The sequence below is a fragment of the Rhinolophus ferrumequinum genome, chromosome 21 (genome assembly GCF_004115265.2).
Source record: "Rhinolophus ferrumequinum isolate MPI-CBG mRhiFer1 chromosome 21, mRhiFer1_v1.p, whole genome shotgun sequence".
NCBI lineage: Eukaryota > Metazoa > Chordata > Mammalia > Chiroptera > Rhinolophidae > Rhinolophus > Rhinolophus ferrumequinum.
In genome coordinates this window covers 1,417,390-1,436,397 of record NC_046304.1, presented here as the reverse complement: position 1 = coordinate 1,436,397, position 19,008 = coordinate 1,417,390, and the positions used below count along the sequence as shown (strand labels likewise).

The following is a 19,008-nucleotide window of genomic DNA, read 5'->3' as shown; positions in this document are numbered from 1 at the left end:
GAAAAAGAAACAGTTGACAGTGATGTTAGGATTTATTTCTAGACTTGTAGAACTTTTATTGGTCATAAGTTTGCTTGAATATAGCAACCTGAATGACAAATCAAACATAAGTATGATTGTCCTTCATTGTACCATATAAACACCTCCAAAAATTGTCCACTTTCAAAGTTCTAACATGATAAATAGGCATCAGAGAAACATAAACTGCTTAGAGTTTGAGTTGTATCATAGAGTTGTTTGGTCAATAACTTGCATTTAGATTTGAGTCCAGGTCCTGCAGAGTAGTATACCTTATGCTGCTTCACCATTGGAACTTGACTTATGGTAAAGTAGTGTTGTATAACTTCTTCCATCTGTCGCAAGAGCCTGGAGAGGCAAAGAAAATGTGTACTGCGCTGATGCTTTTCAAAACTGTATTCTTGTCTGGATCAGCGTTTCCTGGCCCACATTCACCTGGCTGTATTCTGGGGAGCTAGTAAAATAGTGGTTAAGATTAAGTCTTAACTGCAGTTAGGCTGCCCAGCCTCAGATCTGGGCTTCTCTAGACTCTGTTAAATGTTGGGCAAGTTTTTAAACTTTCTGGGTCTCAGTTTCTTTATCTGTAGAATGAGGGTAATGAGAAAGTCCTCAGTTTAGTGCCTGAGATGAGTAGGTGCTCAGTAAATGTTAGCTGCTGCTATTATCATTCTGCAAGATTTACTCGGTATGCAAAAAGAAAAGTATTCTTTAACCAGAACTGGGGGGGAAACGCTGAATTAATGTTTCTTTACTGTAGGACTCTTCAGAGCTTTTCGTTTGCTCGTGTGCATTGTGACTCTTCATTACAGAGGATGCAGCTTTCTTCAAATGTTTTCTAGCCTGCAACACTTCATAGCTTCTCTATTAAGACTTCTGCAGAAATTCTAGTCTGGGAAATGCAAGTCTAGACTACAATGGTTCTTTACCTTCAGTTTGGCTTTTCCCTGGGGAGGAGATTTCTACAGTCAGCCAGTGCCCAAAGTTTGGAGAAAGACAGGCCTCTAGTCAGTAACTAAGTGGACAGCTGTGTGTCTAGTGCTAAAGCAGGGGCCAAGGTTGCAAACGTAACTTAATGAAGATGTGTCTGCTCCATGTTTGGCCTTGAACCGTAGGATAAGAGAGTTCTTGCCTTCATAGAGTTCACTAGTGAGCAAGTGACCAGAATATAGTTGTGAAAGTGCTGTAGTAGATGTGTGCGTGGAGGGCGGGAGTGCAGCAGGCAGCAGCTCACTCCCAGGGACGGCGGTGACATTGTGCTGTGTCTTGAAGAATGAAAAGGAATCTGCCAGGTGGAGAAGGCAAGGGGGTTTCAGGGAGGAGGGGAACAGTGTGAGCCAAGCCCTTCTCTGCTCCACCGAGGGACTGGTCTCGAACAGCCTCCTTGGCGAGGGCGGGAGACCCCCGGGCATCGCCTCACACCCTCAAGAGCTAGCTGGGAATATCTTCTGCAGTGACTAATTTTAAAAAAATTATTCAGTAATATACAAGTATATTCTTATGAAAAACTCATACAATGTGAAATATGGGAACCCTGAGTTGCTTATTTCCCCCCCACCATACATCCCCTCCATCCCACTCTTTTTGCCCGAGTTAATAATTTGAGGTGTGTGCTTCCAGACCTTTTAAAATGCATTTACATACGTATTTGTACATAGATTTGTAAATTCATATGTTCCACCCAGCAGCCAGTGATATTTTTAAGCCAAATTCCGGTGATGTGGATCCTCTCTTAAAAGTCTCTCTTGGCTTCCTATTGCACTAAAATAAAACCCTAACTTAGCCACGCCCAAGGCTGTGACACCTGGCCCTCCTGCCCTCTGACCCCGTTATACCTGCCCCAGGCACACTGGCTTACTTTCGGCCCCGTGGACTGTGGACTGCGGAGCTTGTTTCTGGTCTCACAGCCTTTGTTCTGATTATATCATCTTGGAATGTTTTGCCCCAAGTTCTTTGCACGGCCACGTTATTTTTATTCTTCAATTCTATGCACCTCGAATATCACCTCCTTAAAGAGGCCATCCCTGACCACTGCAGCTGATGGGCCACTGTCCCCTGTCAGTCACTCTGCCCCATTACCCTGGGTGCGGTGTCCAAGCTGAAATTGTGTGTCTGTGTTTGTCCCTTTCTCTTTTGAATGTGAGCTCCCTGAGGTCAGGGATTGTCTTAGTTACAGCTGTATTTTCAGTCCTTAGAGTGATACCTCACACATGGTACACACTGTCATTTTTGATCTTTTTGAATGAATATTCATATACTACAATTTTGTTTTTAAAGCAGAAATGAGATCATCTATATTATTCTGTAGGTTTCTCTTTTTTACTTAACAATATGTTGGATATCTTTCCACATCAACACTATAGAACTATCTTACTCTTTTGAACTACTGCACACATATACCATAATTTTATCATACACATATACCATAATTTATTTAATTATTTCCACATAGTTAAGTCATTTCTCGCTTGTTCTTGCATATCAGGGCTACAGTGAGAGTCTTGGTGTACACGTGCAAGTATTTCTGTAGAGTAGTGGACAAGCTGGGAGAAGCCATATGCATTTAAAATTTTGATAGACACCCAGTGATACATTTTATCCTTTTATAGCAGATACCCCCCCCCCCCCCCCCCGTAACAACTAACATAGTATATTCCACATAAATTCCCTCAGGGAATGTGAATTGTCCTTTAAACTTATTTGGAGTCAGTGCCAGCAAATACATGCGTTATATCCGAATCTCCCTAGTGTTTAGAATAGAATGGATTTCAGAGTGTGTTGAATAAAAGACATTCATGATGTCTACAGCAATAAGTACCTTCTGATGTGATTGTAACTGGTTCCCGAGGTTAGTCCTTAAGAGAAGGTTGAAAAATCCTTGCTTAAAAAGTATATAGCAGAGGCGGCCAGTTAGCTCAGCTGGTTAGAGCGCGGTGCTCTTAACAATAACATTGCCGGTTCGATCCCCACACAGGCCACTGTGAGCTGCACCCTCCACTACTAGATTGAAACAGCTACTTGACTTGGAGCTGATGGGTCCTGGAAAAACATACTTGAATAAATAAAAGTAAAAAGAAAAAAGTATATAGCATATGTTTAATTTTGGAAAACTAAAATACAGGATAAAAAGTCATTTATAATCTTATCACTTTGAAACCACCACTTTCTTACACTTTGGTGTTTATGCTTGAGTTTTCTTTCCTATCTCTTTTTCCATGGTTGTTATTATATTGTATATAACTCCAAACATGTATTAAGCAGTAGCAGTATTTGTCAAAATAAGTCTTTGACCTCCTAAGGGACTACTGTTGAAGGAAACACCTCGTTTAGAAGGATACGTCCAGATGTGCTTAAACCTGTGTTTAAACATGGCTCTCATTGCTCTGTTGTAGCACCTAGAATGAGGCAATTGGTTCGTTCATTTACTGAACAGATGTATTTTTGATCACTTTTGTGCCTGGCCCTGTGCTAGCACTGGGAATGTAATTATAAACGAGACACGTAAGGGCTCAGGCCTCAGGGGAAGGCCTTCCAAGGGGGAAGAAGAAAACACGGAAACAAAATAATTTCAGATTGTAATAAGCTTTGTGAAGGAAATAGACAAGGTGATGTGTTCGGGACTAATTGGGGAAGGGGCTACTTCAGCAGGGGTGGAAAGGTGTCCCAAGGAGGTGACATTAGACCTCAGGCCTGAAGGGAAAGAATGACCCGCTAGTGAAGTACCAGGCTGGCGTCCTCCTGGCTGAGAGAAGAGCAAGTGCAAAGGCCCCGAGACGGACAAAGACGTGGCTTGTTTGAACGACATAAAGGAGACCAGTGTGGCTAGAATTAGGTCAATGTGGGGACGGGATGGTGGGGTGGTAGCGATGGGACTGAAGAGAGAGTCATGTGATCTGACATACGTTTGAAAAACCTAGGCTCGGGGCAATGAATTTGGACAGATATTTCTCTAAAAAAAGACGTACAAATGGCTAATAAGTGCATGAAAATTTGCCTTGATATCGTTAGTCATTAGGAAAATGCAAACCAAAACCACAATGAGAAACCACACCCACTAGAATGACTATAATAGATAAAATATGAATGGTGCAGCTACTGTGGAAAACACTCTGGAAAATAGCTCCTCAAAATGTTAAATATGGAGTTACCATAGGACCCAGGAACTGCTCTCCTGGGGATGTACTCGAGAAATAAACACAGGTGGCCACACAGACACTTGCTCCTAGCAGCACTTTTCACAGGTAGAAACGACCCAAGTGTCCATCAATGATAAATGCGTAAACAGAGTGTGGTGTGTCCTTACAATGGGGTATTAGTGAGCAATACAAAGGCGTGAAGTACTGACACATGTTACAACGTGGATGGCCCTTGAAAACATTATTTTGAAGGAAAGAAGCCCCTTACAAAAGACCATATGTCATAGGATTCCAGTTATATGAAATTTCCAGAATAGGCAAGTCCACAAAGACAGTAACTGCTGTTGGATACAGGGTTTCTCTTTGGGGACGTGAACGTGTTCTGAGATTGGTGATTATTGTAAAGCACGATAAACACGCTAACATTCATTGACTTATACTCTTAAAATGGATTGCTCTAATGGTATGGGAATATCTCAATTGAAAGTGTTTTATAAAATCAGTCTACTCAATTAAGAAAAGGAACAAACTATTGATACATTTAAGAACGTGAATGAATCCCCACAATAATGTTACTGGAATGAAAGAAGCCAGTCCAAAAACGAGTACATACTCTATGGTTCTATTAATCTAAAATTCTAGAAACTATAGTCCGATCTTTGGTGACAAAGAGCAGATCAGTGGTTGCCTGGGGCCCAGGAGGTGGGGCAGGGACAGGGAGGAGAACTTTTGGGGTTGGTGGACATGTTTATTATCTGGTTGTGGTGTCTTGGTCTGTGTTTCTTTCACACAGGTCAAAATTACCTTATCGTGCCCTTTTAAGCATGTGTAGTTTACTGCTTGTCAGTTATACCTCAGTAAAGCTATTTGAAAATAATCAGTGTAGATGCTGGGTGGGGATGGCTTTGGGGCGAGGAACCAGTGGGTGTTTGCTGTGAGAGGTAGCTCTGTTCTGGGTGGCGTGACGACCAGGGACAGCAGATGACAGGGTTGAAACCTGCTTTGGGGGAGAACCCATAGGATCTGGTGATGGATACTGGGGGTGGAGAAAAGTTAGGAAAAAGGGTAATTTTCAGTTTTTCTTGCTAGAGCAGTTAGGTATATGTAATAGTGCCATTAACTGGGGAAGACAGGTTTGGGGGGGCAGTAGGGAGAATCATGTGTTCCATTTTGGAAATGCTGAGTCTGAGATGCCAGTGTGATGTCCAAGTGGAGATATTCAATAGGATGTAAGGGTGTAAGCCTGGTGTTCAGGGAAGACGCGAGATAACAGAAAATATATATATTGGTCTCTGCCCCCGGCTCCTGGCACAGGGCTCGTAAAACCCTTGTGATTTCCTAAGTGATAAGAGCACTAGGAGCATCTGGTGTTCCTATGAGGAGACTCTGGATGGCTCCCGGGTGGGGGCTCGTCACCAGGAGACCAAGCCATGATTAGAAGCTGGAATTGTCAGCCCCAGCCCCCACTTCTCCAGAGGGGAGGGGGCTGGAAATGGAGTTAATGACCGATCGTACCTACGTGAGGAAGCCTCTGTAAAAGCCCAATAGCACGGGGTTCGGAGAGCTTCCAGGTCGGTGAACACAACCAGGAGGGTGACACACCCCAACTCCATGGGGACAGAAGCTCCTGAGCTCGGGATCCCAGTTGGTCAGACGCACAGGTTTGACAACCTGGCCTTTCAGCTGGCGTCTCGAGGGGGCGGGCTGAGCCCTGAGCCTGTGGGACTGACACTCTCCAGGTCGGCAGTGTCGGAACCGAGTCAGATTCTAGGACAGCCAGCTGGTGTCTCGGAGCATTGCTTGGTGTGGGGAAACACCCCCCGCCCCACATCTGGCGTCACAAGTGTTGTGAGTGGTCGTAGTGTGAGCGTGTAGGAGACACACAGCATAGAAGGACATGAGGGAAAAGCTGGGTGGTTTTTCCTACACAGGAGAGAGCTGGATCGTGAAGGCAGAGTGGGGGGCGGGAGGGAACCAGCCTCTGGCCAGCGTTTAAAGACCTCGGCCTGGGTGACACCATCGAGCAGGGAGCGTAGAGGGGGCGCCACGGGGGGCAGAAGCCCCCGAGGCTGGGAAACTAGGCTGGGCAGCTGGTTGAGGGCTGCAGTGGGGGCCTGTCCTGATGCGGGTGAGGGGTGGAGTGGGAAATGTGAGAATGCTGGGAGGCCAGCAGGTGGTGGTCGGAGGCGAAGCATGGAGCTGAGACTTCGGCAGAAGTGAGTATAGGCTCGGTGCGCGGGAAGAGGTGTTGGAGGCGGAGTGGAGGAAGCCGCTTTGGAGGTGGGCAGGCGTAGGACCTGAGCCCAGGGGCTGGCTCCACACGTGTGTGCAGTGTTTGTGTCCGTGTATGGTCGTGAGGATGGTGAGAGGAGTGGGCATGGAGTGGCGGCGGTGAGCCCGCGAGGTGGCGGAGGCAGCAGGGCGGTAACGGGCGGGTGGTAGGTGACAGCAGCTGGAAGGGTGGCACAGGTATGGCCGTAGGCATGGGCTTCATGGAGGCAGGGATTTGGAAGGAGCAATGGAGACGAAGGGACACTGTCCTCACCTAGCGTCTCTGAGGTGTGTGGGGTAGGAGGACAAAAGGACTGTCACTCGGAGGCACGGGGACGGTGGGCTTCCCTGTGCAGGCAGGAGGTGAGAGTGAGAAGGAGAGACTTCATACCCAGGCACTGACGGCAGGCGGAGGGGCCGGCCAGCTTGGCAGGGGCAGTGCTCAGGGAGCTGAGACGGGGGTAACCGGCAGGCAAATGCCTTCCGCCCAGGCACGGGGCAGCCTCACGGGGCACTCTCAGGGAACTCCTTTGCCAAGGAGAAAAGGAGCAGGAAGCGCCTGTCTTCACAGGCTTGGTTTGATGAGCCAGTTGTCGGTTCCAGGGGCGGATGCTGGCCTTATGAAGAGGTTTGGGCCCAGATGGCTCTGTCATTGAGTGACTGGGGGCCCTTGGGGCCGTGGGGAGAAGCTGGCTCCTGGGAGGCCCTTCCGGGTTAGCTCCCGCATTGACTCAGCACAGAAATACAGATTGGGGAGGGGGTGTTCCTCTGCAAAGTTGCTTCCGTCTGAGGGGACTCCCAGTGCCAGGGAGCTTAGCTGGGCGGATCGGGGCTCCTCCTCGCTGCACCCCCTGCCGGAAGGCTTGGCTGGACACTTCACCTGAAGTCTTGTCCTCAGGGTTTCTTTACTTTGCCTTGTACGAGGCCCCAAGTCTCCCTCAATAACTTGCCCCCCATCCTTGTAATGCCTCTCGTTTTATGTGCTTCTGCCTCAGTATTTCCCGTTTATATCCCAGTCTGGGCATCTGAGTAGCCCAGGTAACCCTTTGAGTCCGGTCATGCAGAATTGTCATAAGTCAGATGCCCACCCCTGAGCTGGTTGCCTGGGCCGGGGGTCGGGTCCCCTGGGGCTGCCCAGGGCAGTGGCACAGGGCAGACTTCTGTGGTATGGAGAGCAACGCAGGACAGTGGGCTCACCCATGCCAGGTGGTGGGCTCAGGCTCGAGAGGGAGGGCGGATGACGACCGGATGTGGCTCACCCTCCTTCCTCTCTCGCAGTACTGCTGTCTTCATCTGCACGAGCCCCATCAAGAAGTACAAGTACTGTCCCTACGAGAAGGTAAGACGTGCAGCTGGCTCAGAGTGGCCTGCTGCTGTGCCTCTCCCCCCTTTACCCCATGGGTTGCAGGTAAGGGGTGCTGGCTCTCGGCACGCCCAGCGGAAAGGGCACGGACCGTCATAGTGCAGCTGCCGCCGGCTGGGTGGCCTCGTTTCTGCGCCTTCTCCCAACAATCCCCGTCTCGTGCCATGGTCTCCTCTCCTGAGCACCTTCTCCAGCACCGGTCTGAAACCCGTCACCTTCGCTGGATGGGGCCTGGTGAAGATGCCAGGTCATCTGGGAAGGGTGACCATCACATTTCAGGGAAGTGGTATTTGTGCAGGATGGGACAAGGAGAGGAAATGTGTCTGTGGAGGGGCTGGAGGCGACCCAAATTCAAATATTTGGGCACATGAATTTACTTACACAAAAAGTCTTACAAAGGTGAAACAGTTGAGTTTTGCTGCACGTACATCTTACCATCTTTATTGAAAATATTAGAATTACTTGAAACTGAGACTTTTCTGGAAATTGAGTACCTGTGGTTGACCAAGCCCGAAGGTGGACATTCACACCGGAGGTGGGTTCAGGGCCCGGCCCCCTCCCCTGGGGCGTTCGCGCAGCCCTTCCCAAGCCCAGAACCTCCCTGCTCCGGGGCCCAGCTCAGACCTTCAGCATGCGTTCTCCTGAGAGTCTTCATATTACTTCTCCCCTCGCCAGCTCCGTACTAGAAACAAAATGTACACAGTCAGCCAGCATTGACCACCTTCTGTGTGCTTAGTGGGAGTGGGACCTCACACTTACCGAGCAGTTATTAGGTATAATGCGAGCCACTCGGCATCCGTTGCGGCATTGCATGCCTAGAGCCCCATTCCGTGGTTATCCTTACACCCTTTTAACATGTGACAAACACGAGTTTAGTTAAACTCGGGGGTTCATGACTTCCCACAGTCAGTAGTGTGGGGTTAGGACGGAGGGCCGGGTCCACTTTCCAGCAGAGCAATGATCCGAAGTCAGGTCCCCAGACCACCAGGGTCTGCATCCCCAGGACACTTGAATAGAAGTGGATGCTTTTTGGCCTCTCCCGAGACCTGAATAGAATCTCTGGGAGTAGCCAGGTGTATTAAACAAGCCCGCCGGGTGTACCCTTAATTTTGAGAAATGCTGGCTAGAGTAACTATTTCAGCTGAGGTTGTATGGGTGGTCAGGATGATTGTCCAGTACGTGCTGGAGGAAGATTGGGAAGATGGCTGTCATTCATCCATTCCCATGGATTTATTGTCATCTTGGTACCTGCCATCCCACCCAGGACTCTCCTCTGAACTCTGGACAACTCAAACCTGATAGGACTGTCCCGGGGGCTGATGTCCCCATCCCACGTCTGTCCCTCCCCTCTTGGGCTGAGAGCAGGGGCCCATCCTTATGACACCCTTCTTCTTCCCCCTCAGACCCAGCACATCAGCGAGTCATAGTTCTTATTGATGTGTTTCTAAAATATATCTGGCATCTGCTTCTCTGTCATTCCATTACCATCACCTCAACCTTCTTTCCAGAATGAAGATAGCCTCCTAAACTGTCTTCATTTCAATTCCACACGGAGCCGGAGGAGGTCTTCATAAGCAGATCATGTGAACCTCCTACTTTAGAACATTTTAAATAGTTTCCCACTGCCTTTAGAATAGAATTAAGGAAAAAAATACACATGCGAGTACACGCGTATACACGTAAACTCCTTTCCATAACCTACAAGGCCTTGCCTGGGCCCCTCCCACCCACCTCAGTTCCTGTCCTCTCCCTTCCTGATGCTCCATATTCCTGCTTCCTGAGATGCCCGGCATTCTTGCCTTGTGCCCTTACACGTGCTGGGCCCCCTGCCTGCCTGGTTCCTCCTCATTCATCAGGCCTCAGCTCAGCTCCTCCCCACAGGTTCCGACCACATCTATAGGACATTCTTCCTTCGCCGTGTTGTTCCATCTCTCAGCCCCTCTGCCTGTGTGAACACTTACCACCATTTGAAACGGGATATTTCTCTGTCTGTGCCTCGTTATCTGTTTGTCTCCTTCACTAGACTGCAGGGTCCGTGAGGGCAGGGACTGTCTCGCCTACTATTGATCCCAGCGCCTGCACAGGGCCTGCGTGCTGTAAGCACTCAGCATGTGTTGTTGGGTGAATAGATTCATTCATTCAACAGTTATCAAATGTTTTCAGGAATAATGTTCACCCTTTATTTGATGCCTTGAATATGCCAGGCACGATGTTTTATTGTCATTTTTAAGGCTTACAGGAACTCCCTGTGAAATGGGAGCAACTCGGGAGTTAGGAGCACCCTCTAGCCCCCACCCCGCAGTTGAAAATCTGCATATAACTTTATTTTTCTAAAAATAAAACACAAGTTTCATTTTCCATGTAATATCAACATCTTGATGTCTAAGATTCTCTACCTGTCTTTCATTTTCTCCTGTTTTTTTTGCCCTATGCCTCCAGTTGTTTGGCCCATTAGTTTCCTCCATGTTCAGCCTCTTGGCTTCTCGTGCTTCTCACCCTTTGCAGTAAAGCACCTGATAACCTGCTCTCTTTTAGCACCATGTGGCCCTCTCACTCCATCCATGAGCACTCCACACCTCCATTCTTCATTCTGGAGTTGCCTGTTGATTCAAGTATGGATTTAACTGCTCTTGGGTTCTTACTGCTTGTCCTATATTTTAATCATCATTTTTTGAGTCCTACTTCATGTTAGCCATCACCACATGGCATAAGAGTGTACCCCCAAACTCTAACCCCAATACTGACCCTCACTCATGCAGATGATTTTTTTCTCACATTAATCACCAGATTAATCACCAGCAGACATCTTCTCTGATTTCATCATTCCCCTCTTCAGAAATCTTCAGTGACTCCCCATTGCTGTCTAAATCAATCACAAACCCTCAAGGCATGACCCTCTCTTATGTTCTATTTTTGTTTTCAGTTACACTCGGGTAGAGCTCACTGTTTTCTGAACATCCCCTGTGACGTCCACCTGAAAAGTATTTTTCCTATTGCTACCTGTTAACATCCTGCCCACACTCCAGTGCCCATCTCACACGCTGTTTCCATGATGGAAGCAGCTGTGCAAGTCCTTGTCCGTTTTTGAATTCCAAGAGCACTCAGCAAGAGTCCTTTAAAGTCTTTACTACCATGTTTCCCCAAATAAGACCAGGTCTTATATTAATTTTTGCTCCAAAAGACACATTAGAGCTGATGGTCTGGCTGGGTCTTATTTTCGGGGAAATGGTACCTACATTTCAGAGTTTATTTCCCTCCCTGCCCCCAAGACTGTCACTCTCTTGAGAATATGGTCCAAATCTTATTCATCTTTGTACCTTGCTCTACCTGACATAGTAAAACTCAATAAATATTGGGTCAGTTAAGTTCCTGGAAGTTGTTGTTACATCTCTATTTTCATCTCAGTTATTAAATAATATACCAATGTTATATTACTTAAGAAAAACCAATAATCACTCTTGATATTGTTTCTGAGAATGATATTTATAAAGAAATAAGGAGCATGTATACATGTGTTAACTGTTAACCAAGAGATTTCATATATTTTCTCTCATTTGATCCTAAAACACTCTGGTAAGGTGGGTATGAGGCCCCTGTTTTGTTTTGTTTTCTTAAATTTTTATTAAAAATATAGCTAAAATACAGTATTATATTGTTTCAGGGGTACACCATAGTTATGTACCTAAAGAAGTGATCACCATAAGTGCAGCAGCCATCTGACACTGTACCACGCTATCACAATATTACTGACTGTATTCCCCATGCTGTACATTGCATCCCCATGACTTATTTGTTTTATGTCTGGGAATTTGGATCTCTTATTCCCCTTCACCTTTTCCCTCTTTCCTAATTTTTCAATGATAGTTGACATTCAATATTATTTTATATTAATTTCAGGTGTATACATAGTGGTTAGACATTTATATAATTTAAGAAGTGATCCCCCTGATTAGTGTAGTACCCACCTGGCACTATACATAGTTATTACCATAATATTGACTATATTCCCTGTGATTTTATATCCCCATGACTATTTTGTAACTACCAGTTTGTACTTCTTACTCCCTTCATTTTTCACCCTGACCTCCAACCCCCTCCCGTCTATCACCCCAGGAAATCTAGTACCCATCTGACACTATACATAGTTATTACAATTATTGACTATATTCCTTATGCTATACCCTACATCCCCATAACTGCTGTGTAACAACCAATTTGTGCTTCATAATCCCTTCCCCTTCTTTCACCCACACCCAGCCCCACTCCCATCTGGCAAACCATCGAACTGTTTTCTGATCTATGAGTTTGTTTCCGTTTTGTTTGTTTACTTATTTTTTCTTTTTTTTTAGATTCTAGATATAAGTGAAATCACATTGCATCTGTCTTTCTCTGTCCTACATTCCATTCAACATCATACCCTCCAGGTCCATCCATGCCACTGCAGATGGCAAGAACCCATTCCTTCCCATGCCCGAGCAATATCCCATTGCATATACAAGTATGTACCACCTCCTCTTTATCCATTATTCTATCTACAGACACCCAGGCTGCCTCCACTTCTTGGCCATTGTAAACAGTGCTGCAATGAACACATGGATAAACATGTGCCCTCGAAGTAGCGTTTGGCTTTCTTCAGATAAATGCCAGGAAGTGGAATTACTGAGTCCTTCTTTATCTCTTGTTATAGCCTTTGTTTTAAAGACTATTTTGTCTGGTATAAGTATTGCTACTCCAGTTTTTTTTTTTTTTCCGTTTTCATGAAATAATCTTTTTCTATCCCTTTACTTTCCATCTGTGTGTGTGTTTCAATTTGAAGTGAGTCTCTTGTAGGCAGCATATGTAAGGGTCTTGTTTTCTTCTCCATTCTCCATTCTCCTATGTCTTTTGGTTGGAGCATTTTATCTATTTACATTGAAAGTAATTGTTGATAGATATGTAGCTATTGCCATTTGATTACTCATAATTTTGATCTTTTTATTTTTTTCTGTCTTAAAGAAGTCCCTCTAAGAGTCCTTGTAATACTGGTTTGGTGGTGATGAACTCCTTTAGCTTTTTCTTGTCTGGGAAGCTCTTTATCTCTCCTTCAATTTTAAATGATAATTGTTGATAGATATGTAGCTATTGCCATTTGATTACTCATAATTTTGATCTTTTTATTTTTTTCTGTCTTAAAGAAGTCCCTCTAAGAGTCCTTGTAATACTGGTTTGGTGGTGATGAACTCCTTTAGCTTTTTCTTGTCTGGGAAGCTCTTTATCTCTCCTTCAATTTTAAATGATAGCTTTGCTGGGTAGAGTACCCTTGGTTGTAGGTCCTTGCTGAATATTTTGTGCCAATCCCTTCTGGCTTGCAAAGTTTCTGTTGAGAAATCAACTGACAATCGTACAGGAGCTCCCTTATAAGTTACTGGTTGCCTTTCTCTTGTTGCTTTTAGGAGTCTCTCTTTGTCTTTAACCTTTATCATTTTAATTATAATGTGTCTTGGTATGGGTCTGTGTGGGTTCATCTTGTTTGGGACTGTGCTTTCTGGACTTGTATGTCTATTTCCTTCTCAAGTTAGGAAAGTTTTCAGTCACTATTTCTTCAAATAGATTCTCAATCCCTTGCTTTCTCTCTTTTCCTTCTGATACCCATATGATGTAAATGTTGTTGCACTTGATGTTGTGTCAGAGGTCTCTTGAACTATCCTTATTTTTTGGATTCTTTTTTCTTTTTGCTGTTCCTATTGGGTGTTTTCTGTTACCTTGTTTTCCAAACGCTGAGTCAATTTTCTCCGCTTCATCTAGTCTGTTGGTGATTCCTTCTAGTGCATTCTGCATTTCAATTATTCTCCACTTCTGACTGGTTCTTTCTTATGGTTTCCATGTCCTTTTTTATGCTTGGTATCTCTTCATTGAAGTTCTCACTAAGTTCCTTGAGTATCCTTATACCCATTGGTTTGAACTCTGTTTCTGGTATGTTGCCTGCCTCCATTTTGCTGAGTTTTTTCTTTCTGGAGTTTTCTCTTATTCTTTCATTTGGGACATATTTGTTTCTTCATTTTTGATGCCTCTCTGTTTGTTTCTACATGTTCGGTAGCTCTGCTACGTCTCTTGCTAGGTGGCCTTATGTATAGGTGCCCCGTGGGGCCCAGTGGCACAGTCTCCCTGGTCACTTGAGTTGGGTACTCCAGGAGTGTCCCTTGTGTGGGATTTATGTGCCCTCCTGTTATATTTGAGCCTTGATTGCTCTTGGCACGTGATTGATCCTCAGGCAAACTGGCTGTGGGGTTTGGCCACATCCACAGCGTATGGGCTGCTGTGTGGGAGGCTTACTCTACTGAGTGGGATTTGCCCCAGTGGGCTCTGGTGCCTGTTGAGACCACCCGTTGTGTGTGCCACTTGTGGGGCTAATTGGGCAGTACTGTGCTGTGGTCTGAAGCCAACCTCCACGTGTGTTGTTTCTGGGTCCTCTTGGGAGGGGCTCCAGTGCAGGCCCAGGTCACCCACTGCCTGTGACCAGCCAGAGACGACCTGGTAGGAGATACAAAGTGGTCTGCAGATGTTCGCTGCCTATGCTAACTCTGGAGGTGGGTGGGAGAGGCCACACTGTGAACTGAGAATGGCTGTCACCAGTACCAGGCCTGGGGTTGCTCTGCAAAAAGCTAGGACACTCTGAGGCCTGCTGTCACCTCCCAGTTCCCTTAAAGTTCAGCCACTGATAAAACCTTGTGTGGTATGCAAGTTAGGTGAGGAAGGATATCAGAGAGTCACTAGAGTGGGAAGAGGTGTGGTCACCAGGTTAATATAGATTCTGGTTTAGTGCCAGTGCTGAGCCTGGAGCTACTCAGCAAAAGTCTCAGAGCACACTGAGGCCAGTCACCACCCACCTGGGGCCCTCAGACTCCTATAGTTTTCTAAGAAAGAGTGCAATGTGGGCGGGGCTGGCTGCTCACTGAGAAAGTGCCTCTGGCACTTTCTGGGGAAGTTGGGTGGGGAGGGGTCCTAGGGAGTCAGCAGGGTGGAGCTGTGGAGCTCACCAGACCAATCAGATTCAGATTTGGCCTGTGGGGCCATCTTTCAACACAAGAAAGATGGCGCCTGCCTGCTGGCTGCATGTGAGCAGGACCCCACACAGGGAAAATGGCGATTGTCTTTCAGCCTTTGTCCTAAAGCCACACACTTTAGTCTGCCCACTATGTGCCTTCAATGCCCCACCCCCCAAGTTACTGTCCCTCCACCAGAGCTCAGTGTGAGTTCCTGTGAGTGAGTGACTCTGTGTGCGGGCCCTTTAAGAGATCGCTTGGGTGTCCTGCAGCCTTCTGTCCCACCTGGATGGTTGAATCCCCACTGTTTTTCACAGCCAGATGTTGTAAGGGCTCTTCTCCCCAGCACCAGTGCTCTGGGCTGGGGAACCTGGTGTGGTGCTAGGGTCCCTCACTCCTCCAGGGGGAATCTCCGTGGCTGAGATATTCTTCCTGATTTTCAGCAGCCGCATGGAGGTCTGGGGCCAGCCCGTTTCACGTCTCCACCCCTCCTACCAGTCTCTACATGGCTTCTTTTTTATATCCTTAGTTATAAAACTTTTGTTCATCCAGACTTCAGATGCTTTTCCAGGTTGATTGTTCTATAATTTAGTTGTAATTTTAATGTGTTCATGGGAGCAGGCAAGCACAGTGTTTATCTACTCTGCCACCTTAGATCTCTCTCTTGCATATAACTTTTGACTCCCCGAAAACTTAAGTTGTCCCTTGGTATCTGCAGGGGATTGGTTCCAAGACCCCGCTGCGGACACCCAAATCCACAAATGCTCAAGTTCCCCTATATAAAATGGCATAGATAAATACATACAGGCAGCCCTCAGCATCCATGGACTTTGAACCACAAATCAAAAACAGTACAGGTATTTATTGAAAAAGTCCATGTGTAAGTGGAACTGGGCCATTCAAACCCAGGTTGTTCAAGTTTCAGCTGTACTCTTCAGATGAAGAAAGAGGCGGAGTGAAGTGAGGCAGCTCATCCACCTGGTGTAATGATCACACAGGCACTGGGTCTGTGTGTCCTGGAGCCCATGCCTTCAGCCGCTCCTGCGGCAAGGTGACCCCTCAGCTGTTGAGGGTTCGGAATACAGTGACTGTGTAAGAAGAGGGTGTTAGTTAAGACTCTTGAGTCACAAGCAACATCAACAGCATCTAGATAACTTACAGCAAAACTAGAATTTATTGGAAGGATGTTGCTTTGCTCAGAGAATCTGAAGAAGTGGCCCTTCGATCAGCAGCTTGGGAGCCAGACCTGCAGCTGGTCTTTGTTGCTTTGCTTGCACAGCACTGCATTCTCTAGCCTGGATTTCTTTGCCCAAGATTCATGTTCCCAGGAGAGAGAGGGAACCAGCTGAGTTCAGGTCGCATACCTGCCCTTGGCCAGGGGAAGGTGGGCATCCTGGCGATCCTGTTAAGGATGAGGTGGCTCCCCAGAAAACAGCTGAGGTGCTCATACCAGAGGAAGGGGCGCAGTGATGGTGGATGCCTTGATTAAAAGGAAAAAAGGAACAAAGGAACGAAGGAGAAAAGCAACAAAACCCCACTTCTTTGATCCTACCACCTAGTGATAGAAACACTGTTAAAATTTGGATGTATTTCTTTCTATCCCAGAATTGAACCCCTTCGTTTAACCTCAAATTAAAAACGTAGGCCATTTTTTTTTTAATTTAAGGAGCTAATAAATTTATTCATTTAGCAAATGTTTACTGATCACCTGCTATAATTAAAAAAACACTTCATCCCTGCTTTCAGGAGCTGATGACAGTGTCATAGTTAGCTGGTTATCACTGTGTCACAGGCTCTGTGGTCACAGGAGGAGGAAGCCAGGAAGACGTCTTGGGGAAAGTGAGACATGAGTCAGTTTATGGGAATGAGTAGGCAAAGAAGTGGGGAGACTGAGTTCTGGATGTTGGAAATAGCATGTGCAAACACAAAGAGGCCTAAGGGAGACCTTTTGGGGTGGGGGTGGCAAGAGGTGGGAGAGGCTAGAGATGAGCTGGATAAGCAGGCAGGGCCTTTCGTAATCAGGAGTTTGCAGTCCAGGCTACAGGTACTGAGAAGCCTTTGCCGGGCTTTTAAGCAAAGCTGTGTAACTGCACTGGTGTTTCAGAAAGCAAAGCTGTGTAACTGCACTGGTGTTTCAGAAAACTCCCTGCAACCGTGGGGGGTTACTTGGTGGACTCCACCCCAGCCTGCAGGCCACATGGAGCCTCCTACAGTGATTCAGGTGGAATATAGCGAGGACCTAAACCAAGACAGTGACAAAGGCCCAAATGGGCTGAGCACTCATCACGGGGACGACTCCTTACACCCATGGGAAACGGTGAACACGCCGTAGAGAAAGGGGCATGGATGTGAATAGAAAGTCCCCTGAAAGTACAAAACCACAGACAGTGAACCTATGCACAGATTACTTAACTTTGTTAGTAAAGAAATAAGACTTGAAATGATTTTACCTATTAGAATGAAAACCATTTTAAAATTATATAACTAGTGTCAGTAAAGGTTTGGAGAAACCAGCATGTTCAGATATGGCTGGTGGAAATAAATAAACTGATAAAACCTTTCTGGTTAGCAATTTGGCGGAACACTCAAAAGCCTTAAAAAGTGCCCTTATTACTTTTTGGTATCAGGTTTATGAAGATGTAATGTAAGCTCAATGAAGCTGAACTCCTTAAAGGCTAAGCACCACTAATCAAGACAGAACATTCCCACTCCCCAAAGCACTCTCTGTGGGCCCAGTCATGGGTCCCCCACACTTTTTATGAGTTTTACTTTCAAGAGCTCTATCAGGTTCTCACAGTAAAGTTTAGGAAAAGAATCAATTGTGCTTCTAGCAGAGGGAGGAAAAAGTAACTATTTTGAAATATGCCAGAATATTCTATTCTTCTTAACAAGGCCCGCCTTCAAGAGAAGCAGTTGTATCAGAGCCTAACTTGCTAGGGTTTTTCAGAGGCTAAGTGACCTAGGGGAAGGGAAATGCCCAGCTCTATCCCCTCTAGCCATCCTGTCCCACCTGAGGCGGGGAAAACGCCCGGGAAGCACTGGGGAAGTTCACAGACCAGAAGCGTTGGCTCAGTAAGAAACAGACCTGCACAGCAAAGGGGACCATCAACAAATGAAAAGGTAACAAATACAATGGGAGAAGGGATTTGTAAATCACATATCTGGTAAGGGGTCATTACCCAAAATACATAACGAATTTATACAACTCAATAGCAAAAAAAGCAAAAAAACATCAAATGATCCAATTTAAAAAATGGGCAGACGTTCTGAATAGACATTTTTCCAACGAAGACATACAAATGACCAATAGGTACATGAAAAGGTGCTCAACATCACTAATAATCAGGGGGAATGCAAATCAAAACCACAGTGAGATACCACCTCACACCTTTTGAATGGCTGTTATCAAAAAGACGAGAAATAACAAGTGCTGGCGAGGATGTGGAGAAAAGGGAACCTTGTACATTGTTGGTGGGGTGGTGACTTGGTGCAGCCACTGTGGAAAACAGTATGGAGGTTCCTAAAAAATATTAAAAATGGAACTACCTTATGATCCAGCAATTCCACTTCTGAGTATTTATCCAAATAAAAGCACTAACTTGAAAAGATATATGTCCCCCTGTGTGCACTGCAGCGTTATTTACAATAGTCAAGAAATGGAAGCAATCTAAGTGTCCATATTGGATGAATATAAAGAAAATGTGGTGTGTGTGTGTGTGTGCGCGCGCGCACGCATGTGTATACATACATGCACACACATGTGTGCACACACCCACAGAAATATTATTCAGCCATAAAAAAGAAGGAAATCTTAACATTTGCAACAACATGGATGGACTGTGAGGGCATTATTGAAATAAGTCAGACAGAGAAAGACAAATATCGTATGATCTCACTTATAAGTGCAATCTAAACAAACAGACAGACCAAAAAAAACAACCCTTTAACTCGTGGATACAGAGAAAAGATTGGTGGTTACTAGAGGTGGGAGTTGGGGGTAGGGATGGGAGAAATGGGTGAAGAGGGTCAAAAGGTACAAACTTCCAGTTATAAAATAAATAAGTCCTGGGGATGTAATGTACAGTTTGGTGACTATAGTTAATAATACTGTATTGTGCAAGAGAGAGTAGATCTTAAAAGTTTTCATCACAAGAAAAAGATTTGTACTATACTCATATATAGTGATGTATGTTAACTAGAC

General features: G+C 45.7%; 1 protein-coding gene across 8 annotated transcripts in view; it reads left to right on the top strand.

The window, feature by feature from the left end:
- Positions 1–19,008, top strand: part of NT5M (5',3'-nucleotidase, mitochondrial) — a 42,680-nt gene that overhangs the window by 6,959 nt on the left and 16,713 nt on the right. For all 8 annotated transcript variants that reach the window (XM_033090793.1, XM_033090792.1, XM_033090791.1 and 5 more), the window contains exon 3: positions 7,701–7,761. In XM_033090793.1, coding sequence (XP_032946684.1) covers positions 7,701–7,761 — 61 coding nt within the window. The remainder of the gene's footprint in view (positions 1–7,700; positions 7,762–19,008) is intronic.